The sequence below is a fragment of the Talpa europaea genome, assembly GCF_964194135.1.
Source record: "Talpa europaea genome assembly, chromosome: 6".
In the NCBI taxonomy this organism is placed as follows: Eukaryota; Metazoa; Chordata; class Mammalia; order Eulipotyphla; family Talpidae; genus Talpa; species Talpa europaea.
The window spans coordinates 128,139,542-128,165,031 of NC_140072.1; the positions used below are offsets into that span (position 1 = coordinate 128,139,542).

Consider the following 25,490-nt stretch of genomic DNA (forward strand, 5'->3'; position numbering starts at 1 on the left):
CTGGCACATACCACTTCGAATTGGAATCATAGCCACACATACTGAAAATTAATATTCTGGAAAGCTTCAAAAGCTGAAAATTCAGCCAGTCACCTGACAAAACTAATTAAATTTACTGGACTGTTAATTAGTATTTACTAAATTATGGAGTTAAAGCTTCCACTCTGCCATTTTCACTCTAAGAATTGAAATATTGTGGGGGGAGAGAGAGAGAGAGAGAGAGAGGTAACCTAGATATGTACCTCATGTTTCATGGCGAGACAGGGCATGCAGGTGCTGACATGAATAACCCCCAGCTCTGTTGTCTTGGGGACATTTCTTGAAAAACCCTACCTCTTCAAAAAGAAAGAAAAACCAAAAATGGTGGAGCCTTCTTAAAATGTCTGTAAAGAAGATATATAAAATGTAAAAGATATTCCATTTGACTTGAAGAGAGTGGTTTTTCCACCTAGAAAATAATCTGAAATGGAGGAAATGAAAACTATTTTCAAAAGGCTATTTAATTTTCCTTTTATTGTAGTAAAAAGAATGAAGAGAATGAAGCATGTCGGAATTTTGATTTATGGATCACTACGGCATATTATACAAATTCTGAAATAGCTCTTAATGAGAAAAATGCAAAAATCAAATTGGTGAATCTTATACATTAATTCAAGGGGGGAAAAAAGCAACTTGAGATGTTAAGATCCTTCCCTGTTAGCAAACACTCACCCCACTCCCAGCAGCCTGAATGAGGGGGTCAGTGACACCCCCCCAACTCACCTCCCACAAGCAAAACAGAGCTCTTCAAGGAAGGAACAGAAACCCCCCAAAGAATGAGGCCAACTCCACACCGTCACCACCATTATTGTTTACATACAAGGCTGAGGTCTTTTTTGAAGAGGTGAAGGTTATTCTTTAAGTATCCCTATTTATGTAGCCAGTCCATTAACATACAGCCCTGGCATTTTTATCTTTAAGATTCCAGTGTGCTCCAGCACTGTTTTTATACTTATCTGCAATAAAAAGGCAGTTCCTCGGGAGTGCTTTGGGCTTGGTTGAGTCAGATTTACGTCTGGCTTCTCCACCTTATTCCCGAGTCCAGGGTAATAGGAACAGGCAAAGCTCTTTCGTGTCCCCATGGATTCCTGTGGCAGGGTGGTGAAAATTTTGTTTTCTTTACTACTTTCCATTTCATAAGAGAAATAGTCTCCAGGAGAGGATTTCTAATGCGATTTTGTTAGCTACAGACCATTAAATATGTAGGGCTGGAGTTCCAGCCTATGTAGGCAGCCTGATGGGGACTCTCCCTTTGTCATAGGAGCTCAGGGGATGAGCTGGTCCATGTAGTTTTATGAATAAAAAAAAACAGAATGGGAGCACTTTTCCAATTTTGAAGTCAGGAGGAGCTTTTAGGACTTTTTTTTTATTTTCACACATGTTAGAAAAATGGCCTAGATTTTATGAAGCTGTGCATCTGGGACATTCTTTGCACTGCCTGAAAATTATGTCTGCTGATAGTTTAGTAGATAGATAGATAGATAGATAGATAGATAGATAGATAGATAGATGAGCAGTAAGATCACCAGGCCAACTTCATTGTGTTCTTCTATCTTTGCTCTTCCTAGGGGAGTCTGAAATATGAAACTGTAAAACATGTAGTCTTGTATTTATTTAAAGGACTGTTCTTACTAAAATGGTGTTTGAAAGGTTGATAATTAGAAATTATTTTGGAAGGCAACTGGAATCATTGAGGTATTGGAGACCCAGAGAATTAGCATGGGCTAAATATTGCAGGGGGGACTACAAAGATTTCCAGAGCAGGGAGGCCTCCCAGTAGACCACGATGCTGTTAGGATACATTCAGACTTCATACTTTCCAGCGGGCCAGTTCTGTTGTAACAGCTAAGTTACGATGACTGACTCTAGAGCTCAACTGGCATGGTTTAAAATCAGACCCTGCTGCTTGTACTGGGGATTAAAGCCCAGTGATTTAACCCCTCAAGTGTCTTTATCGATCAAGTACAGCTATGAGGATTAAAACCTGGTTACTCTGGTGCCCACCACAGTGCAAGCACTCAAGGACACCTCCCTAAGCATAAAGGTGCAACAAACCTGCAGTTCCCAGTCATCTTAGTTCTATAAAGGGAAGGCAGCAATAACTACCTTCCAACACTAGTGCAAATGGCAGACAATATGGGTGTTACTGCAGGGTGTGATAGTGTAGAAGCTCTCGCTGATGCTGTCATGGTTCTTACCAACATCCACCTCTTCTCCTACTTATCTGTATCAGCAAAACCCAACTATACTAAAGGTTCTTGGACCAGTCACCCGTGGGGCCCTGAATTTAGATGGAACGCGCTTGATTTAATGTTATGCTGTTGCAATGTTGAATTTCTTCATTGTTCTTAACTTCTTATTTTGTAAAAGATGTTTATTGAGGTCACGTAGGTTTACAACACTGTATGTATCTGGGGTGTAGGTTTACACCTCTTTGGATTCACAGCACCCATAATCCTGCACCATTGTCCATTGGACCTCCCTTCACGGTTTCTTAACAAGGAGCCCAAATTACGTAGGTGACCCTGAGGACACAGGCCATTTCTGCTGGGTGTTTGTAAGCCTTGTCTACAAGCCCAGTTCTTTTTACCTAGCAGTTCTGCATTCAGCATTTGTTGAATTGAATTGATGTTGCTTCCAGTTACTAATAACTCAACATGATTCATTTCTTTGAGGATCACTTTCAGAAATAAAGGCTCTTTTTGGGTTTTTTATTCTCTCTGTGGACAGGTCATTGACCAAGGACAAAGGTCACTGAAGACACTATTCATTCAAAGTAAATTCTGTAATTGTGGAAATGACTGGACTACTGGCACCGTCTGTGGTCTTAACTTCAGAAGGGAAGATGTGTTAAATGTTAAAAATTATTTTGTGGAGCAGGAAAAAAGGGTAAAAAAAAGTTGGTAAAATCACTTGAGAAAAGGTGGTTGCTAATTATTTTCACATTGACACAGTTAGCAGCTGACTTTTAATACTTCCTTGATCAACATAAAGAGGCATTTCAAGGGATAGAAAATAAATTATAATTCCATTAACCATCAGACTTTGCAAAAGACCTATTATAAAAGAAAATCCTTTTAAGTTTTACTGTTCTAGATCTATGCTTTTTCACAGAAATAATCAAATATCACACACAATTTCATTTTTAAACAGTAATAGGATTAAAATAGCTTTAAATTTTCCTTTGACTCATTAAGCTAGAAAGTCAAAGTACTAAAAATGACACTTATTTTGCTTCAAAATAGGCAGAAATGGATACATGTAGGAAAGGACTTTTTAAAAAATGGTAGAATGTAACAGTAAAGGACCTATGGGGAAAAATTTGAACCAATTTTAATGCAGAATTTGACTATATATTTAAACACATGTCTATATTTGTCATGTAGTTTTACTTGTCAAAAAATATCTTAAAACTTGTATAGTCAAGGAAAGTATCAATAACATAAAATTTCACAGCCCCCTTTTAGAACTATGGCCTTAACATTTTGTAGGGAAATAAAGCTTTGGTTAACCTTGGCTCTGGCAGACCTCATTAAAATAACAGCCTGTCAGTTTCAAGTTTAAAATAACAGGGTTGTCAGTTTTATATGCAGGGGAACAATCTACAATTTTATTCTCTGGGAAAACTGTGGGAAGTGGTGAAGAAGAGAAAAGATTGGACAACACTGTCCTCTGGTGGTTGTGATGAAAAGCTGTCTCTAAATGCCTGGCTTTACTTCCAGAAGGAAAAGATGGAGTGTTGTGTGTCAGACTGTCCTAAACTAAATTTCTTTTGTACCAACTCTTTAACAACATCTTATCTAAAAAGGCATGAACATGCCAGAACCGATAAGCAATTTACAGGCTCAAAATTGGAATAACTCAGTAAGAAACTCTCTGCTCTTCTTAACCTATAATCCTTGCATATCAATGACTTGATGCAATTAATTTTTCAAGAGAGTGGGATCTTGTGAAAAAAATCAAATCTAAGAAAAGCTTTTGCGATATTTTCTTTTTAAAAAATTTCCACATATCTGATGGCTTATTACATTTGGTGTATTGGTAAATATTCATCAAACTGTTCATATGACTCATTTAATTTTCTGGATGGTGATATTTCAGTAAAAATAAATAGATGAAGCCAAAAAATCTTTGCCACATTGACAAAATATCAGCAGATGTCACAAAGCTGAATGCTACATGTCCCTGTTTGTGGAGATGGAAGCAGTTCTAGAGATAGACTGGATTCCATCCAACCTCAGAGGTAACCTAACTCCCCATCAATTCTTTTCTGGTACACTTTGGGCAACTGATTAAGAGGGGACAGTAGAGAGGGTCGGAAAATGGTATCCAAGAAAAGGGATGAGAGTGAGTTCTGTTGCTGTTGTTGGGGTTTTTGGAGGCTGTGGGTTTGGAGTGCGCGTTCCTTGGCTTCACTCTGGGGAAGGTGTCCCCAGAGCTCCCGTAACAGCAACACGTGGCGAGTTTCCCAGGTGAGTTTCTCCACGAGACAGAGACATTAGTTGTTTTAAAGAACAGGTTTATTAGGGAAAGGAGGCAGAGAATGAAGGACACTTGCATAGACACAAGCAGGCAGGAAGAGCTGCCCCAGAAGGGACAGGTTTGCTGGGAGGCCTGCATGGTTGCAGGCGGTCGGCCTTGATGAGAACGGCCTCCGCTGACGGAGGTCAGTGAGGAGACACCTGGCAGGTACAGGTCACGGGCAGGCAGGGGACTGCTGCCCTGCGGAGGAGAGAGTTGGTGAAAAGAGGCACCTGCATAGGCACAGGTGGGCAGGCAGAGTGCTGTTCTGAGCCAGTGCAGAGACTACACTGATAGAGTCTTCTTCTGTTTGGGAGGGGTCACTCCTTGTGAGCCTTGGGATAGTTACTGATTTTGAATAACTGTGCAGAATCTGAAAGGGACCAAACCAAGATTCCACAATGGGCTCAACCTCCACATCTTTACCCTTGGGACTGCACTCTTGACATTCCCTACACCTGTCTGATACCTGCATGGATCTTATGCTTTGTAATCTAGGCATTTGCACCTAAGGATCTTGGTTTCCACAGCTGTGTTAATGGCCATGCTAGTCTCTTCTACCCCTGCCTCCTTGTGTGAGCCAGGTTTCTGGTCTTGTGGCGCCTCCTTTTCAGGTTTTTCCTATTCTTGTCCTCCATCACTATGATGTGCAACCCACCCAGAGAATTCTGAAGGACATGCTGAACACTGATGTTATGCCGATGGCCTGCCCCTGACTCAGTCAAACAATTCACACCCCTGAACCCCACACCTAGTATGCTTACAGCTGTGTCTCAGGAGGGTCGCCCCTAGTCAAATATGGCTAATGTGCAGCTGAGACTTACTAAATTCAGAACTGAGATGTGCTGTATCAGATCCACATGGGATGCTGAGACTTAGGCCATCCGTTATAGAAGCTGCTAATCACATATGGCTCTTGGGCACTGGAGAGGTTTGTAGACTGAGTTAAGACGTACTCTAAGAATAAAAATACGCATTGGATTTTGAAAACTGAACAAGAGTAAAGAATGCCAAACGCCTCATTAAAAATATTTCGTATTAAAAAGATAAACACATGCAATTTGCAGCAACATGGATGGCGCTGGAAGGGATCATGCTCAGCGGAATAAGCCAGAAAGAAAAAGAAAAATACCGGATGGCCTCACTCATAGCAGGAATCTAGAAAACCTAAATAAGGGACCAGGAAAAAGAATAACTCTAAGAAAGAAAATATCAAAATCAACAAACAACTATGAACCAGAGACACTCTATGGGGGGTGGGGGGGCGGGGAAGGGAGGGCTTGGGGTCAATATAAGGGGGTTGTAATTGTATGGGGAATATAAAAAAATAAAATTTAAATGAAAAAAAATTTCGTATTCATTATGTGTTGAAACAATATCTTGGCTATACTAAACAGAATATAGTATTGAAATTAGTGTCACTTTATACTTTTTGAATGTGGCTCCTAGAAAATTTAAATTATATTGTGGGTCACAAGCTATTTCTCTTGCATATTGTTGCTCTAGACTCTCCTTGCTTCCTAACCCAGAATAGCCACCTTCAGTCATTTTGCCAAGTATTCCTCTCATGCCGGAGATAAAAGGGGGGGCTCTCCGATGTCTTTGTCACTTTAGAGATGAAGAGAATTCTTTTAGGTTATGAAATGCTTAAGCTGCAAAGGTGAACAATTATGTCTCTGGAGTTTAATCCTAAGAGGAGTAAATGGCACCCCTCACTGGTGCCCCATGAGGTAAATTGGATCTTTAAGGTAACCAGATGGCTCCCCGGAAAAGGTAATTTACCTCACAGGGGTAAGAATTTGGTTTCCAAGAACGAGTTCACTGTAGTCCCCTAAACCATCTGTCCCCATGTGATATTATCACTCATTAAGAACTTCCAGTTCTCGGTGCCCTAGCAATATATTAATTTACTAAGCTTTATTAAATCTTTAAAATAGTCGGGGGGGATGGGTCTTTTCCCCATTTTGGAACCAATTCATTATGAAATTATGTTGCGGTTAAAGCTACTTCTGCTTCTCTCACATTTGTGAGCTCCCGTCACTTGGGGCATCTCTGCCAAATGAGCTCCCCCCACTCTCCTGCCTGCGGATGGTCTTCATCCTCTAAGGCCCAGTTCAACTGCCAGCTCTTCCTTAATGCCTCCCTCACCCTCCACAATAAAGCATTAATTACACTTCTGCTTCCAACCCTTAGACATATGCATCATGGTTTTCGTTGTTGTTTTTTTAAAGATTTATTCATGCATACAAGAACTGGGGTACAGGCCAGAGGTGTGGGGTGTAAGAGGATTCACCAGAGACAGAGTGGGGAACAGAACAGACTGACTGAAATACACTGCTGAGGAGAGCAGCGGATGAGTCAGGAGAGGTCTGCTGTGCCATGGGGGTAGCTCCCTGGCCTGGGATCGAACCCGTGCTGCAATGGCTGCAGATAGCTTCATAGGTTGCATCTTAATCATTTGTGCCACCAGAGAGGCCCTATGTTCCATGTATTAAGCTGGCTTGTATGCAAGTCTCTCTCCTGCTGAGTGGTAAGCTCCCTGAAGGTGGGACCACATCGTATATACTATCATGTGTCCAGTACATTATAGACTAAACAGTGTGTGTGTGTGTGTGTCATAGAACTGGCAACCTATAAATAGACCCTATAGGAGCATTTCTCCATAAAATATGGAAAATTCTAAGATGTCTCTCTCTATAGGAATCAGTTTGTTTTATAAGTGTAGCATCTAGAGTTGTAATTTCATTTACAATTTAATTTGGAGACCCACAGTCTCAACATACCCTCCCCCTACTCTATCCATTCCTTTGCTCTCTGTTGAACCCACCTGCACACCACACTCTGTGCCTGACCTGACACTTGGCTCCTAGGATGTGGTGGATATGAGAATAGAGGCTCTGCCACTGCGTCACCTGCCATCTCGGGGGGTGGGGCAGACCTAGAATCACCAAACAAGCCAGGAGATCTCTGAGAACACCTATGGGTGGATCTCAAGTGACTCTGGTGGCAAGGAAGAGGGCTCTGAGGGGCCCTTTGAGGTTGAGAACCACAGAAGGAATTGTCTGCTGAATTGTGCTCTTCTTTCCAGTGACTGCATGCTTGAGTTAGACGTCATAGATCTCCCTGGGGGCCATGACTTACATTTAATAGTGGCATATTCTATTCCTCCAAGTCCAAGGCCAGAGTCACTGGCAATTAAACTTGAACCAATTCCCAATTAAATCCATGAAGGAAAAGGCAGAATATTGTGTTTTACCACACATAGAACACAATAGTGGCAAATATAGCATTGATTATGCCCCACACTGTGCCAGTCTACAGACTTAAATATAAATCAAATCACACCTGCCCGAAGAGAGTTATATGCTTTTTGTTGCCTTTTCCATAAGCGATTTAGGGCAACTCATCTAAATGGCTTTAGAATTTAGATAAATCTGATTTCCACCTACCACTTGCTGAATATTTTTCTGTGCTGCATCTAAATTACTTTCCCAAAGTGTGTGCATCTTTGTGGCAACTCTCACTGTTGCATGGAATCATGTTTGCAATCTCTTACTTAAAGAAGGCCCTGCTCAATTACACCACTCTCAGGTGAGCAAAAGAAGGTTTCTCATTCCTTGGTAAGTTCCAAATATGTGTAGTGACTGCAGAGAAAGAGAGCAGAATGCATGTCTGTTTCTCAGCTAAGGTATGAAAGAATACAGCCCCAACCCCTTGGAATCAAATGATGAATTCTAAAGTAGTGAGGGATGCCTAAACTTCAGGCATAATGCTTTGCTATGCCTCCTCGCCACACCCACCCCCCAGCCCCGCTCTTTTTTAAGTTAACAGACATAGTTGTAATGTCCTGGATTTTCTTCCCTGAAGATGAAATTTCAAGATTTTAAAAATAAATTCAGGTGGTGATGAGCTTAACAGTAATATGGTGTTGTATCAACCCCTGGGAGAAGTAAAGACTCTGTGTGGATTTTCTGAGCACCCCCCAAAGTCCCTATGAAGGGGTTGAAAATTTGAAGTAATAGTTGGCAAAGATTCAGAATTTTTTCAGCAAGGTTGGATGTTCAGAACATCAAATTTTTTCACATTGGCAAAATTGGGCAGTTACGTTTATAAGCTTTTTCTGGTCAGTTTCCTGAATCAGTGTTAATTTACAGGTCAATCTTATACAATGGGATTAGTTTCACGCCACTTGCTATGATCCTGCTGGCTATATCAGGAAATTGAGGGAAAGTGGGAGTGGAAAATGCTCTTCAAATTGCAAAGAACTTCCAAAAGTTTTCATTCCAAAATGATAAAATGGATGATGGTAGGGACAGAAGTCAGGGATTTACTGTCTGAACCGCTAAAATACTGAATTCATTCTTCTTTTGAGATGCATCTAAGTCTTCCTATCCAGCAGCACTGTGAAAACTGCATATCTAATAACCTGGTTTAGGACTAGTACATGTCATAATTCATGCTCTAGATTGTGGGAAGCTCTTTGGGGGGAAACCTCTACACCTATACAGTCAAAATAATACCTGAGAAAGAACAAAGACCAAAGTTAGCAACCAAGGAAGATAGAGCTGGTCTCAAAAACCCAGAGCAGGGAACAAAGACTGGATAGACCCCAGATCAGATATGAACCCTAAGAATTTACCAGGTGATGGGTGAGAAAAACAGAATCCGCTCTCAGCGATTGAAAGGAATGACAGATCTGCAAAGGGATGAAGCAGGGCAGGAGAAAAAGTTAGGGTTTGGCCTCAGTGCCAATTGCAGAAGGAGAAACAAGAAAATTCTTCTGCTTTGTGGTCAAGCCTTGTCCATGAAGACAGATGCATCCCCCGCCCACCCCCAGAACTGCTCAGCATGGGCAAGTGACTTTCTTTAGGTGAGGCAACAGACCGCAGGTCCTCTTTATGTTAGGCATTGATGTCACCATTGGAATTGTTTAAATGGAATCTAGGTGAATATCAGTCAGGAATGTTCTAGAAGCTTTGAACCATAGGAGCTCAGCTGTGCCTCTGAATTCCATGATTTGATGCAAAACCACTTCTTGAAATTAGTTATATTTTCAGTCTTGAGAAGAAAGTAGAGGCATGATAGAGATACCCACTGTGAAATGTAATACTTTGATTTTACATGCATTTCCACAGACCAAATGTCTCCCGTGCTATTCTTCTCAGAACTGGATTCAGTGATAATTCCATGTAAGGGTGTCATCCCTCAAGGAAGTGCAGAATACTTACCTGCCTTACTTGCCTAAATGTAAAACCACTGGGAATGAGGCATGATCAGAACATTGTTTATAAACATGAAGATTTCAGAGTTTATCGTTGTCATCTTAAAATCTGGTGCAAAAATCTGACCTGAACAGCCTAGGAAGGTATTTCTGATGTTTCTCATATTTATTCTACTTTGAGGACCCGATCTGTCTTTTTCAAGGTCATGCCCTCACACAGTGTCATCATGTAGCCCAGAAACCCCAAACCTGAAGCCAGAAGGCATGGCACAGATTCTTTACATTTTTTCATGCAATTCCCCATCCCTAAGAAATTCAACAAAAACACAACAGGTTTTGTGTTTTTAAACTTTTTAAGATTCTCTCACTTCCAAGTGTTTTCTTTGTTTTTGTTTTTGTTCTTTTTCTATCTATCCTTAGTTTTTCCTACAAAATGCACGTCTGTGTCCTTGGGGAGTGATTTCAAAGCATCCTGGCACCCAGGACAACTATGTCACATAATAATAGGCTAGAACTTGTCATTGAATGCCCTGAGGATGTCTGAGAAAATGCAGCACAGGAGAAAGGTTTTAAGTTTTATAGTGGCTCAAGCCCAGGGTAGATGGTTATGTGCTGTGTGGCCGAAATTGGCTTTGGGTTCCCTGATAAACTGTAACAGGACCCTGCTGTCACCCCACAGACTTATTTGGAAGTTTTCTGAAAAGAAACATGTCCCAAGTGATCTCTCCATGCATTCCTGAGCCTACTCAATCATTCCATGATTGACAGAGACCGTCTGAGTCATGAAAAATAACACCAAAGAGTTCCAGAAACTCAAGATAAATGGAAGACTGATGTGCTCATGACTAGTATGCTGAAATCCATGTCAGGAGATGAACTGGAGTCCAGGCTTAAACATAAATCGAGCAAGTAGATTAAGTGCACGGGCATCCTCAACCTCCTCACTGAGCTTAGTGTCCCCTTATGTTCCTGAATATTGGGAAGATTGTATCGATAGATCTTAGGCCACATCAGAAGACTTAGTATTCCCTGTGAGATTTTGGAGTTTAAATAATCTACTCGAGACTGTCTGTATGTGTTTTCAAGTGAGAGCAGTTGTGTACAGGGGCATTCCAGACCTTTATTTGATCGCAGAACACAGCTTGAATTCCAATGCAGGCTCACTCAGAGAATGGGATGACTTGGTGCTGTAAGAAAGGAGCATCCCTCTCTAGAGAGAGCTGGTGATGTCATCGCCTCCAAAACTGGATTATTAAACTCTCAGGTCACAAAAATGGTCTTCTCTATAGTGAATTTCCCCAAACTGAACCAAGTAAAGGGGCCTTGCCTATAAGGTAAAAACGAGACTGTCTTTGTTTCTTTAAACAGATTGTTTTCCAAAGCTAACAAATGACCTTCAGCCTATAAAATATTCACATTGTTTTTTCCCCCCTCAATATGTATTATTTAGTGTATAGCCCTTTAAATATTAACCATCTTTTTCTAAAGATATGGTATATATTATTTACATCCGCTTACATTATGTTTTCATACAGATGAAATAGGCACATTGGAATCTTTCTGAAGTCAGGAGCAAATGGGGCATGTGGCCAGGTGCGCACAACAGGTGTCCAATGAGGTGCAATCTCATCCAGGCATGATGGAGGGAGCACAGTGGGCGGCCTCCTCACGGTGGCTGCTCAGGGACCAGCCAGAGGATATAGGAGGCCCAGGGTCGCTGGACCGTGGACCTTAGGTAGGCAGGTAGACAGCCTTGGGCAAAGTCTCTTGGAGAGATCAATGTGCCCATCAGAGAATCCACCTAGGACGCCAAGGAAACAAGACACCCCAAATCAGAATTTCGCAGGTCATTTGCTTAGAAAACCAAAGGGATGGTGTTGGAAAGGCATGTTTTGTAGGAATTGTAAAGATGCTTTAAGGTGGGCATTATTCCATTTTTAGTGAAATTCTCATGATTTTGCTCCTACTCCCCTGCCCCTAGTCACGACTGCTTCTGAGATCCCTAAGGTTCTGCTCCCTTTGTGCCTCTATGAATTACACCTGTAATGCCATTCGAGATGCCAGGAGACTAGAATCCTAATTGGAGGGTTGGGGCCATCATCGGAAATTGCCCTTTCAGGTCACCAGATCAAGGGAAGCACTTTTTTCTGGAAGGCCTTCTGAATTCGCCCATGTCTTCCTGACTCCCCAAAGAAAAGTCCAGAAGGCAGGAGCTGGCAGATAATCAATCATTTCTGAAAGCTTACTTCCCTTAGCAGATCATTGGCAAGACTGTTGATGTATTTATCCATTTAACAAATATTTCTTAAGCACCAGGACAAGCACTGTGCTGGTTCCCAAATCAACTATTGCTAGTCCCCGGAAGTCAGGAAAACAGGTGCTTCTTAGCAAAGGGGGGCACACAGACTAGAGCAGGAGCAAAAGCCGTGGCTTCTGTGTGGATATAATCAGCCTGTTGCGGGAGGTGATCACTTTGCAAGCCATGGTGCATTTTTTGGTATTAATCCCTGTGGATAGAAATGACTAAATTTCCAGCTTCCTAATTGTCCTGATAGCAGAGGGCAGCAGCCCCAGAAGACCAAATGTCAACAAAGGTTTATTTCTTTGGAAGTGAATATGGTTTTCCCCAGCAAGGAAATTTCCAGACCGACTGATACCAATACTCCCCTAGCCTTTCTTTTCCCAGGGTTGTCATGTTTGCCTGGCATGAGTTTATCTCTACACAGGGAAGCTAGACACCCTTCTGGGCCTGTGACACGTACCAATGGCATTTGTATCCCCGAGTGTAAAAAAAGCCTCACTTACAAAAGGGTCATGAGACTTGTTTAATAAATGAATTTTAGCAGCAAAGCCTATCTTCTTATTTAACCAATGTCTTGGAACTTTTTCTAAATTGTAATGCAGTCCCCTGTCTCATTAAACTGATTGCACTGAATATTTTGCTTGCTAAGTCACTGATGCAAAATATATCATGTCGATCCCTGTACTAAAGACTATAGGGCTCCAAAATTTTTGTATCTGGCATCTCTATCAGCAAAAAATCAAAATCATAGATTCCCAATGTGTTTGTAACTATTTATGCATAAATTATATAGAAGCATTACTGAACAAATATATTCTCTACCTTGTAAAATGTATGCAAAAATTAGGAACTTTTGAAGAATGAGCTGAACAAAGACTGCTATTTTTTAATATATAGTATTGCAGCTGTATCAAGAGGAAGAGAAATAGCTCTTTGATTACTGCTCACTTGTTCTTGCATCATTGGAAATGAAAATAGACCCAAAGTTTCTTTGCAAAAGTAACTTAATTGACTCATCCAGTTAATGAGTTAGTTGAAACTATATACTCTAATCCATTATGCATTTAACCAGCACGTATGAACTGTGATAGGTTTCGATACCCTAGGAGCAAGTTAACAGAGAGAAATAGTTACCTCTGCAGGACCCTTCCCACTGTGGAGTCTTATTCTTGCCACGTGACAATTGGGAAATAGACATTTGCCACGTGAACTGATCTACAAGTTGGTCAATCTATAGTGAGATTAAATATTTGGAAAGCGAATTCCTTTTATATTTTTATATTATAATATGTAGGAATAGAAGTTCAAATGTTTTCAGCCTGAATCACCTTGTATCACCTTCCACACCCCATCAATGTATACACACCCCCTCCACAACTCCACACAAGCATGGGAGACCATGCTTATAAGCAGTGACCTCATTGAGTCGAGTGGTGGCAAGCAACAGTTCTGAAGTTTACGTTTGAATTTGAATGTCATCTCTGCCACTTGGGAGATGTGTATCGAGTTGCTGCACATTTCTCAGCCTCCTTCTCCTAGCTGTAAACAGAGTATAATGATGATACTTAAGCACAGAGATGTGAAGATTGAATGTGAGTTCCTGAGCTCAATGAAAGCTCAGTTAGCTCCCACCGACTTCGAGTCAATTTCTGCCCCAGGCTGAATCCAGCAAGGATCTTAAATGCCATTCACTCTGACAACACCATCATTTCTATCCCCAACTTTTCATTATTTTGAACTTTTTCAAATACTGAAATGTTTGAAAACATAACCAAGTAAACATCCATATTCCTCTCTTGTGAACTCAATAATGGTTGACTTATTCACTATTTTTCAAGGAAGTATAAGACAAAATAGCACTTTATCCCTACATATCTCAGCCTGACTCCTCAGAGCAATCAGACTATGCACAGTCACAATGCAATGTGTACACTTAAAAATATTAATGCTACTTCAATAATATTATCTACTATCTAGTCTATAGTTAAAATTTCCCAATGATGCCTAAGCACTCTCACAAGTTGGTATCCACATCTATCACCTAATAGGATTCAGTCAAGATTTACACATAGCATTTGGTTGTTAATCCTTTTAGAGTTTTCCTTCATGTACAACAGACTTCTTTCCTTTTTTCTCTCTCTTTGGAAAGTTGAACCCATTTGTCTTACACAATGCCCCATACACTGGATATTTCTGATCATTTATTACTAGTGTCTTTAGCTTGTACCTCTATCCCCAGTATTTCCTGTAAACTGGATGTTGCTTAATCAATGTAATGAGATTCAGATTAAATCTAGGGCAACTTCATGAAAGAAGCTGTCAAACGACACTGATTGGACATTTCTTCCTCCTGCTCTTTATTTTTCCTTTGTTTTTAGCAATCCTTCCACCATGAATGATTTCTATAGTTCTGTCGGGGTGGAAATAGTACCCCTGAATAGTACCCTATGTCTTCCTCTAGTCAGGTGTTCATGAGCCATTTCACAGGCTTTAAACTAGAGTGTGTGTCACCAGTGATGCCAGTAGTTGCAATTGTCAGAATCAGAATAAATTCCAGATGCATTTGAAAGAAGAATCATGATTCCCTATGAACCCCAACAGATTACATTTGTATCGTATTCCAACAGCAAGACAGAAGTTGTTTAACTTTCACAATCTATCAACAGCATAGATGAAAATACTTAATGCTCAGATATTAATAATTTAAGAAATATTGTAGTATTATTTATATAATACTGGACAAATGGAAAATATAATTTGCAAGTATTGAAGAAATTTAATTTTCCCTAGATAACTTCATTTGGGGAGCAGAGAAAGGAAATTGCTCTAAATTCTGTATTTGCTCTCATATCTTTGCTCCCATCAGTTTTGTGTTATTAATGATTTAGGGTACTCTGTTGCTGTTAGCATTGCATTTGTACTGAGTGCTTGTTAACATAAAGCTTAGCTCATTTTGTGTGCATTTAAGTTTCCAGGAAAAAAAAACAAAAAACTCAGATCTGGGCCTATAGCAAAGTTGTTGCAATATTACTCAGAAATGAAAAAAAAAAAAACAAAATAAGGAAATATTTCTAAACACTCTGGGAATTGAAAAGCTGTCTCGATGCTAAAAAAATAAACTGCAATCATTCAGATATTCTTTAGACTCAAAGGCATGTTCCTCTCTGGTGGCTAATAGTGTCCATTTTTTTCAGCTGTCTGCTTCACCACCCCAGTCTGGAAGTGAATTGGCTGATGTTTACATGCAGAATGTTAAAACGGCATTTACATCTCACACTGCTCCTTGGCTGTTACCTCCTTCAGTTGCACAATGAAAATGCCTAGCTACTGAAATGCCAGAGTGAACGCGACCTGATTATAAAATGTGCTGGGGTGAATTGTCGGAGAGAACCTACACACTCCACACTTTGCCAGATACAATTCTCCAACCCCTCCCAGCCCTTTTGAGGTCCCTGTGTGACCCCAACAATGTGGCATTAGCGATATTGTCTATGACCTGCTCATCGAGTGGGATGATGAAATCCATTTTCTCAATCAGCATTTATTGAGCACCTGCTGTGGAAAGATAGCTGTGTTATCACCTCGACCTGAACGTTTCCACATTTTTTGTTTTGCCTTTCAATGAAATTTTATTTACAAAACCGTATAATTCTTGGAGTACGACTTCATCCCTTGATATATGTGCTTCACTCATCTACCACCAAAGTTCTAGTTCACACTGACCTCTACCCTTTCCTCTCACCCCCCTTAATCTTTCCATCAAGTAACCACCATACCGTTCAGAGTGTAAAAGTTATTTTCGTTCTGTTTTGCCAGTTTTTTTTTTTTTTGGTTGTTTATCACAAATGAGTGAACGAACCAATAATTGTCTTTCGCTTTCCCACTTATTTCACTTAGCATAATTACCTCAAGTTCCGGCCATATTGTTAAAAAAGGCACAATTTCATATTTTTAACAGTTGAATAGTATTCCATTGAGAGTATATACCAGAGCTGCTTTATCCAGTCATGCATCACTGAGCATTTGGGTTGTTTTCATGTCTTCGCCATTGTGGATAGTGCTGCTGCTAACCTAGGGGTACATGTAGCTTTCCATATTAGTGTTTTCATATTCTCCAGATAAACACCTGGGAGTCGTAGTGCTGAATCATATGGTGCTTTCAGGCTTAGTTTTTTTGGGTTTTTTGGGGGTTTTTTTAAAGATTTATTTTATTTATACAGGAACCGGGTTACAGGCCAGATGCACAGGAGGGTGAGAGGTTTCACCATAGATAGAGCGGGGAACAGAACAGGCAGACTGATGAAATACACTGTTGAGGGGAGCAGCGGGCGAGACAGGAGAGGTCTGCTTGCCATGTGGGACCCTCGCCGGCTTGCCGGGATCGAACCGGCACTGCAGAGGCTGTGGACAGCTTCACAGCGCTGCGCTCAACCGCCTGCATCACCAGGGAGGCCCTCTGTTTTAGTTTTTTAAGGAATCTCCAGATTGTTTTCCATAGAGACTGTATCAATTTTACATTCCCACCAAGAGTGAGTGGTTTTGTTCTTCATACCCTACCAAGACCTGTTGTTTCTGGTCTTTTTGACATGAGCCATTGCCACAGGCATTAGCTGGTATCTGCTTACAGTTTTAATTTGCATTTCACTGATAAGAAATGATGATGAGCATGTTTTCATGTGCCTGGGTGCCAGACATTTTTTTTTTCATGTGTCTTCTTTGGAGAAGCATCTGTTAGGTCTTTTGCCAATTTAGCACTGAAAATAGGGCGTCCTAGAATCCCCTATTTCCCAGGCAAACTAAGATGGTTGTTCCACATTTTCCTCAAAATTGTAGAGTTCTATCTAGATTGGCCAATTGTTAAAAATGTGCTGCAATTGTTCTTTCTCCCTATATATACACCTATGTGATGATCATGATTATGATTCCTCAACTACTCTGGAATAAGTTGTGGAAATTATAAACCTTATACACTGAATACTTCGTCGGGTATCTCCTAAGAGCACAGCATTCTATTCATGTGGTATAATCATACCACATTATGATTTCATATTCAGGAAATTGAACATTGATGCATTGCTACTATCTCATATAAAGTCAGTATTCACATATTGCCAACAATCTCAATAATGTCTCTTCCAGAACCATATATTGCATCCGGATGCCACGTCTCTTATTCCCCTTCAACTGGAAGTGCTCTTTAGCCTATCTTTGTCTTTTATAAGTGACAGTTTTGAGGAGTAGAGGCCAGTTGTTTGGCCAAATGTTCCTCATCTTGGGTTTCCCTGGAATGTCCTTATGATTGGGTCTAGGTTGTGAATTCTGGCTATGTAAGTGATGCACTCCTGTCACATCACATCAGGAGGCACCCTACTGATTTTTTTCCAAGGTAGAGAGAGGTTAAGGATAATGAGTCATCTGTGGGGGATGTTTTGAGACTGTGTCAATATCCCATTCCCCATCAAACTTCTACCCATAGCTGTTTGCATTTGCACTGATTTGCTAGAACTACCATAATGAAGCACCACCCAGTGTTGGATTTAAAAAAATAAAACAGGAAGGTATTGTTACATGTTCTAGAGTCTAAAAGTCTGAAAGGACAGTGTCCCCAGGATAGTTTCCTTCCAAGGCTATGCGGGAGACTCTTCGTTGCTTCAGTGCTTGTGGCAAGTTTTGGCATTCCTTAGCTTGCAGAAACATCACCCAATCTCTGTCCTCATCCTCACAAGGTGTTCTCCTGAGTATCTGTGTCTGTGTCCAAATTTCCCCCCTTTATGAGAACAAAATCACATTGTATTATGACTCAGCTAATGACCCCATTTTCACTTAATTATCTGCCACAACCTTATTTCCAACTGAGGACACAATCACAGATGCTATAGTTAGACTCCAACATCTTTTGGGAGGACCCAATCCCCCTTCAATGGCATCTGTTGATGATACTTGCTGAGGTCAATTATTACTATGATGGTTGCAGAATGGTGGTTTTTCTAAGTATCATTCAACATGTATTATTACTCTGGGGGGTCTTTTTTAAGTGACAAAATGCATTAATCTGTGAGTGGATAGAAATGGTCACCTATCCTAGAGATAAAAAAATAAAAAGCAAATAACAAACTCGCAAGCACAACTGTTTCAAGAATGGTGAGCAGAAAGCAATCGTCCTTGGTCATAAATCCCCTGGCCCATGAGATTGTCTGGAAGGAGAGCCAAAGGCATCTTGTGAACCAAGATCGGCACAACTGGGGGAGTCAGTGAATGCAGGTTGCAAACACTCCTAAACATTTACTTGTGCAGACTGCTTCTTAGAATGTCATTTCTCATGGATTCCTTTGATGCTCTAAAACAAGAGAAACATCCCCTTATTTGAGGAGATGTACAAGGTTCCCAGGTTCTTCAATCCTCTTCAGTCCCTCATGGGAAAGCAGGTATTTCCCAGAACTGAAGCTTCTGTCATCATCAGAATTATAAATAAGTCTATATTATTCTGGAACTACTGAGAAACATGACAGGAGACAAAATATAATGTCAGAGCTCTTTTATTTGCTGGTGTTCACTCTTCAACCCAAAAAAATCATCTTTGGAATATTCTCTCAAATCTGTACTCCATCTGCAATCATCAGAATAGTTTGCTGCCAAAGGCTGTAGATCTCAAATATACCATAATGTATTAAGTCTCAGCAATCCTCCCTCCTGGGATGCTCTGTAGTTTTCAAAAGCTTTTGTAATAAAGGACCACAGACTGGGTGGCTAGAACACAGAAATGGATTCTCTTATAGTTTGGCAGGTCAGAAGCCCAAGTCAACATGTTGGCAGGCTTGATTCCTTCTGATGCTATGAGGGAAGTGTATTCTTCCTCTCTCTTTCCTCGATTGGTAAATATTTGTCTCCTTCTCTGTCTCTTATGTCATCTTACCTCTGTGCTGAACTCTATGTCCAAATGATTGCCATTAGTACCTACTGCATTGTGGTCCTGAACGCCATTTGAACTTCCTTTACCACTATCAGAAAGCTATCACCAAATAAGGTCACATCCTGGGGTGCTGAGGGCTTGAACTTCAGCATATGAACTTGGGGCAGGGGCCCTAATTCAACCGATAACAGAGATACTTCAACCACCCCTAGATCTTTTCAGTGTTCACACAGACAGAACAGAAAAATCACGCTGTGACTGCATGAACCTAGGTGCTATTTATGGAGCCAGAGTGGTATTGAATCACTCTCCCTACTTTTCCACTAGTGACAAGTTAAAGCTGAGCCTGAGAACACTACTGAAATTCTCCCTGAGTGTCTCCTGATCATCTGCCCATAGGGTTGTCGATTTTACACTGACCTGTGTTTAGACTGGCTTTTGTCTTGATGGTGCTAGAGTTGTTGAAGTGCATTTGGTTAACCACTCACCACCCAAATGTGTGCTGTGTGGACCTGTCATTTGGCCAAGAGCAGAGGTTACCAGCAGCTGAATTAGTGACAATGCTTGTTTCCACAGAAACAAGAAAAACATTAGGGCAGCCTTGAGTCTTGGTGTGTTGTTTAGGGGCATTTATCTGAAACCAAGCAAATCAATTCTAAAGAATATACTAGACTTGTGCCATAGGGACTCGCAGCCAGAAAGAGACTCCCAGAACCAGTTGAGATACTTCCTAAGGTTTTTAACCCAAAGGCTAGGTGAACAAAAAGATGGAACCCAAAAACCAATTACCTGAGAACTCTCTGCCAGAGCTAGTTGAGAGAGGAGGAAGGGAGGCTATTCTGGGCAAGAAAGCCTGCAGCCCAGTGTCTCTGTCTTCAAGCTGGTGCATAGTTTGTGCAAGTTTGTACCCAAGGTTTGTTAACCTTCACCTCGTTGTGTCTCTGTGTAGAAACGGACAACGCCTAGGAGTATATTTACTCTCTTTCCTTGGTTTCTTGATCAGGTCACAGACATAAAAGAGAAACTGAAGCTCTCTAAAAAGGTCTGGTCGGCGTTACCCTACACCATCTGCAAGGACGAGCGTGTGACCGCGGGCACGTCCAACCAAGAGGACTGCTGGAATGGGCACAGCAAAGCCAGGTGAGGTGACACAGGGCTCATATGGGCAGCCCTGCATATGCAGCCCCGGAAGGTTGTCCTGGCACAACTCTGCAGACTTGTTTATGCAAAAAAAGTAACGGCTTGTGGAGGGACAAGTTGTCACTTAGCAACAGCTGTTCCGAGAGACAGGTTTGATGGACATCTGAAAGCACTTACTCCCAAGGTGCCCTGGAGAATGGCATCCTCGTTCTGAAGGCCTGGCCTCGGGATGAGGGTGGGGGGTGGGCACAGATGCCAGGTTACAGGTCTCCTGTCATCACCAAGAGCTCCCTGAGGTGCGCTTAATAACCTCAGGAGAGCAGAGCTTTTATGGCCATAGTTAAATTACACAGTTTACCTTTTTTGGTCATCACAAGTTAAACAGAAGTGAAAATTCTCATGTCATCTTTTTCACTCTTGGGGGAGGAAAATTTTTAATTGCTCGTGGGAAATAGAGCGGGCAAGAAAATGAGGAGGGATGGCCAGAAAAGCGATCCACAGGCCCCAGCCCTGGGAGTCCTGTGGGGATCCTCCGATGGCACGTGGCACTGTCTTCATCCTTCTCGGCTGCCCAGTGTCCTGGTCGCTTGATACGGAATTTCTGGATTTCTTGATTCAGCCCAGAAATTGAGTTGGCCTGAGTTTTCATAGGGTGGAGAAGTTGGAGCAGGGAACTGACTGGGAGTTGGCAAGGAGGCCAGGATGCCAGGAGAGAAGGCTGTCCAGGCCCCCTCCGCCGGCCTGCGGGTGGGGAGAGCAGCTGGCGAGTTGGATTCAAGGAATCTTTGGGGATCACCCAGCAGGTGGAGAAGCTGAGAGGGGAGTCTGTTCTGGGCTATTTCAAGTGTATGAAGCAACTGTGTTGAAAAGGGAACAAGATTTGTGATCTTAAGCTCAGGAGCAACTGCAAAAAGCTGAGCAGGGAGGCAAGCGAGGTGCTTGTTGGGTGTTACTGCTTACGCTGCTGGGTCCCATTTTTTAGCATCTATCGGAGATGATGTTATTAACCAGATCAGGGAGAGTTTGGCAAGGGGAGACTAAGACAACTGTAGAAAGAGCTATAATCACCTCAAGGTGCCGGAAATACCAAATCGTGACTCGAATATCCCTCGAAGGGATATTCGTGATATCAACAGTATGTCCCCCACAAATGCTCAGTACGTGGCCTCTTAAGAAGGAGACCTTTGTCAGGCACCCTCCATTTTGAAGAGCGTCTAATGTGTCTTTTCCTAGTGACTATAGAGAAAGACCCCGCAAAGGATGACCAGATGACCTCATGAATAAAGTGGTTGCTGTTTGGAGGGTCTCTGAAGCCCATCTGTGTTTACCTTCCACACTGGGCTAAAATGAAGGCACCCCTGTGTTGTGAACTACATGCCCATGGATAGTTATGCAGGTTGTTGGTTGTAAGCACATGTGCGCTTTCTTACGAAGGGACATCTAAAGAGTGATTGACAGTCGGGATGAAGGGGGGCTACACTCCTTGGAGACAGTGAACGGGGAACACAAAAACGTTTGGCGTTAGAGCTAGAGGTCACCAGGTCGTCTCAGCCAAGTTCTTCATGGTGCAGGTGAGGAGCCCAGACGAGGTCAATGAAGGTCACCCATCCAGCAAGGGTGAAAATCCCCCACAAACATCTGCAAGATTATTAAGCACTTGCTCTGCCCAGGTACCATGCAAGCCTCGGTAAAGTCACTGTTACAAGTCGCCAAGGCAGAAACACAAGAGAAGTCACAGACCGGAGAGAGGTCAGAGGATATGGAACTGTGAGCACTGGATTGTTGGACTGTAGGTGTGGGGAAGGCCCCACGGGTGGAGGTGCACCTGGATCAGTATGCAAGGGCCAGATATAATTTTATCCTGACGTCAATGGAACCCTCTGGGGGATTTTATGCAGGTGAGGAAAATCACCCAATTTAATGCAGTAAATCATTTGCAGGAATACTCCAGCATTCCACACGGTATATTATTAAAAAGATGGGGCTGTCAAGTGTTTTTGTCACAAGTGTTACTCCCATTGAGAATTTATGACTTCACATTTTCTTTTAGTTCTTTTTCTAAAATTCTGTCACTGGAATGGAATATTAATGTTATCACTTGCTATCTAGTAGCACAGTGGGTAGATAACCGATGAAGACTTGTTGAATTAAATTTAATTGAAGCTTTCTTCTCCTCCAAATACCAATTCATCTAGAAACACATGAGAGAAGTTTTGTTTAAAAAAGTCCCACTGAACTCGTGTAAGCTGAAAACATTTGTAATGCAGGTAATAACCTATTTTTTTTGCCTTCTTAAATTTTTAGGAATAACTGTCTAAAAAGAGAGACAAGTTGTCTTATCGCCCCTGTGAAATAAAAGAATGAAAACCCTTATTTAAAAAAATAGCCACATTCTTTGGTTCTATTCACACCTCTCCCATTTAGTCCTCAGTATTTGCTTCTTTTTCATAACCCCTCTATTTCTGATTCTTTTGTAAAAGCCACTCCTAAGTCTTTATTATGCTCCCTTCACTCCCTTCATTCAGAAGCACACGTATGTCCCAATGTAATTTTTTGAAATCAAAATAAGTCCTGCAGTGGATAGGTCATTTACGCAGATGATCTTCCTTCTTTGTCCAAATAACTGTTATTAAAAAGCAGCAGCTGTTGAATGATGCCTTGAACTGGGCAGGAGACAGGACACGCGTAGCAGCGGCGGCTTGGTGACCACAGGGTGGATACACGGCGTCGGGGTGTGAGCGGTGGCTCCCGGCGATAAGAACCCACCATTGTGTCCCTGCTCCCACCCTCCCCCGTTGAGTGTCTAGACAGGTGTGGAAACCAGGACGTGGGATGGAGGAGGAACTGCACCCTGGTTAGAGGGAATTCAGGGGTGCCTGAGGATGGCCCCATTTGACATCTCGATCTCCACTGACAGCAAGACCAGGTGGTTAAGAGAACACTTTCCTTGCTTCCCCTTCTTATCCCAACCTATTGGGAGACTCTGTTTTGGCGGAGGCTGAGTGAAGTGTGTGCACACATGGGGGTGTGAAAATGTACCCACAAAGTTATATCAATATATAAATGACAGAGAAATCAAGAAAAGTTGAAAAAAAACTTTTTTAAATCACTAAACATAAATTCTGATTATAGCAAAATACTTTTCCATTTTAACTTTGTCCAAAACCTTAAAAAAAAAGGGTCAACTATATGACTCAGCGCGCCTAGATATCTTCCCAGAGAACAAAAAAATGCTGATTTGAAGGGTAGGTGCACTCCCGGCTGCACTGCAGCACTCGTTACAACAGCCACGTGAAGGCAGCAGCCTGAGTGCCCAGGCCAGCAGGTCTACAGACGCCATGGGTCCTGCTCCACTCTAAGGGGAAAAAATGAAATCTTGCCATTTGTGACAACATGGGTGGAGCTGGAGAGGATTATGCTCCACGCTCTAAGTCAGGAGGAGAAAGACAAACGCCAGATGATTTCACTCATCTGTGCAACAGAAAGAAAGAAAACAAAGGGACAGAAATAATTAAACCCAAACAAATTCTAGAAATCTGACTGAAGGATGAGACTACCAGAGGGGGGGAGGTGGGGGAGGGGGACACGTGAGTAGGGGGCCCCGAGACTGTGGTGGATGATTATGGGTGCTTTTGTGATAGATATGGAGGTTCCCCTACATCTGAGGAGGTGTGACCCCCCCACACTGAAATCACAGTGTTATAAACCAACAATAAAAATAATACAGTTTGGGGCCTCCCTGGTGGCGCAAGGGGTTAAGACGCAACCTGTGAAGCTGTCTGCAGCCTCTGCAGCATGAGTTTGATCCCCGGCCAGGGTCTACCCACATGGCGCAGCAGACCTCTCCTGACCCGCCCGCTGCTCCCCTCAGCAGTATATTTCAGCGAATCTGCCTGTTCTGCTCCCCACTCTGTCTCTGGTGAATTGTCTCACCCCCTGCACCTCTGGCCTGTACCCCAGTTCTTGTATGCATAAATAAATAAATCTTTACAAAAGTGATACAGTTCTGAAAAAGCAGGAAGGGCAGCACGGGTGCATCTTCAGTGGGGAGCAGGAAAGTGAGTTTGCAGCGTAAATTCCTGGCCTCCATTTCTCACCTGCTTCTCAGGAAGAAATGAGAGAAGACTCAGCAACCCTGACTTGACTCAGACAAATAGGAAGCTGGTGAGCAAGGGAGGAAAATCGATAATAATCTAGAAGATGAAAGGGAAAAAAATTAAAAGAGTCATGGTGCAGGTTACAAATCTAGACCTCCTAAAGTTCCGGGGGTGAACCTAGGGGCCCCCCAAGGACACCTGCCGTCGTCTGTCATCCCTGCGAAGGGCGTTCTGGGCAGCGGTGTGGCCGGAATGAGCTGTCTGCACGGGCGCTGGGGAGAGTGATGGGGGGCAGGAGAGTATGGGCTCCCGGGGAAATACAACTTTTCGCTGGTTAGCATATGCAGGCTCAGACCGTGGCAGGCAGTGGCAGACGGAAAAATAAAGCCCTCATGGTGTTCGTGGAAGATCTTCCTTTTTTGCTCGCAGACAGGCGGATTCTCTCTGAGAGACTGCAGCCATGTCCCGTTACATCATCGGTTTCTTCCTTGAGGATGGTTTTCTCTGCACGGGGACCCGTTTCTAGGCTGATTGTGGTTAAAAAGGAATGAGGAACTTGGGGGGCTGTGGGGTGGGGCAGGAAGAGACCAAATAAAAGCCTGTTGAAAGCCAACTCTCCAAAGTGCGTGCATTTCAGATACGACGTCGATAATGTCTGTGTCTTCGGGGTTTCTGAGTCAATTATTTCCAGACCCCTCACCCACCGCCCCTAAAATGGGCAAAACCACATTCTATTTTAGTTCCTTGTGAGCCGGTGTTTAACCATCACTGCACCCTGCCTTTAAAATGCCTTCAGGGGGGAGGTGATCTCGAAGGCAGCTGAAGGGCGAGGATTAATTGAATCAGTTGGAAACAGCTTTTGCGGGGAGCCTCTGCTGGTTTTTAAGCACCTGATCATCACAGAAACAACTGTGTCCCCAAAGACATCTTTTCTGAGACCAGGAGGTAAATACAGTAAACTGTAAGAAACAAGAAAAGTAGAGAAGTCTGGAAAATACATCAGTCACTTCCACCAGCCACTGAGTGGATTGACTAAGCAAAGAAAACAGCAAGTCATGACTGGGTAAGTCTGAGCAGATGGAAGGGGAGCGAAATGATGCAAAGCGATGAGAAATCTGTCAAAGAGAGTGACTTGGCAGTTCTGCCGGGACAATATTGTCATTGTCTGGTTGCGGCATCTGTCCCGGGGCACCCTAAGCTGCATTGGAAAGAACCAGAAAATATCTGCTCTCTACCCAGCCAGACAGACACCTGGGGAGG

General features: G+C 42.4%; 1 protein-coding gene across 2 annotated transcripts in view; it reads left to right on the plus strand.

Annotated features, from left to right (window-relative positions):
• Nucleotides 1-25,490, plus strand: part of GPC6 (glypican 6) — a gene marked incomplete at its 3' end in the record, with an annotated part of 1,013,029 nt that overhangs the window by 974,785 nt on the left and 12,754 nt on the right. For both annotated transcript variants that reach the window (XM_084234499.1, XM_084234500.1), the window contains one exon: nucleotides 19,997-20,133. In XM_084234499.1, the coding sequence (XP_084090625.1) occupies nucleotides 19,997-20,133 (137 nt within the window). The remainder of the gene's footprint in view (nucleotides 1-19,996; nucleotides 20,134-25,490) is intronic.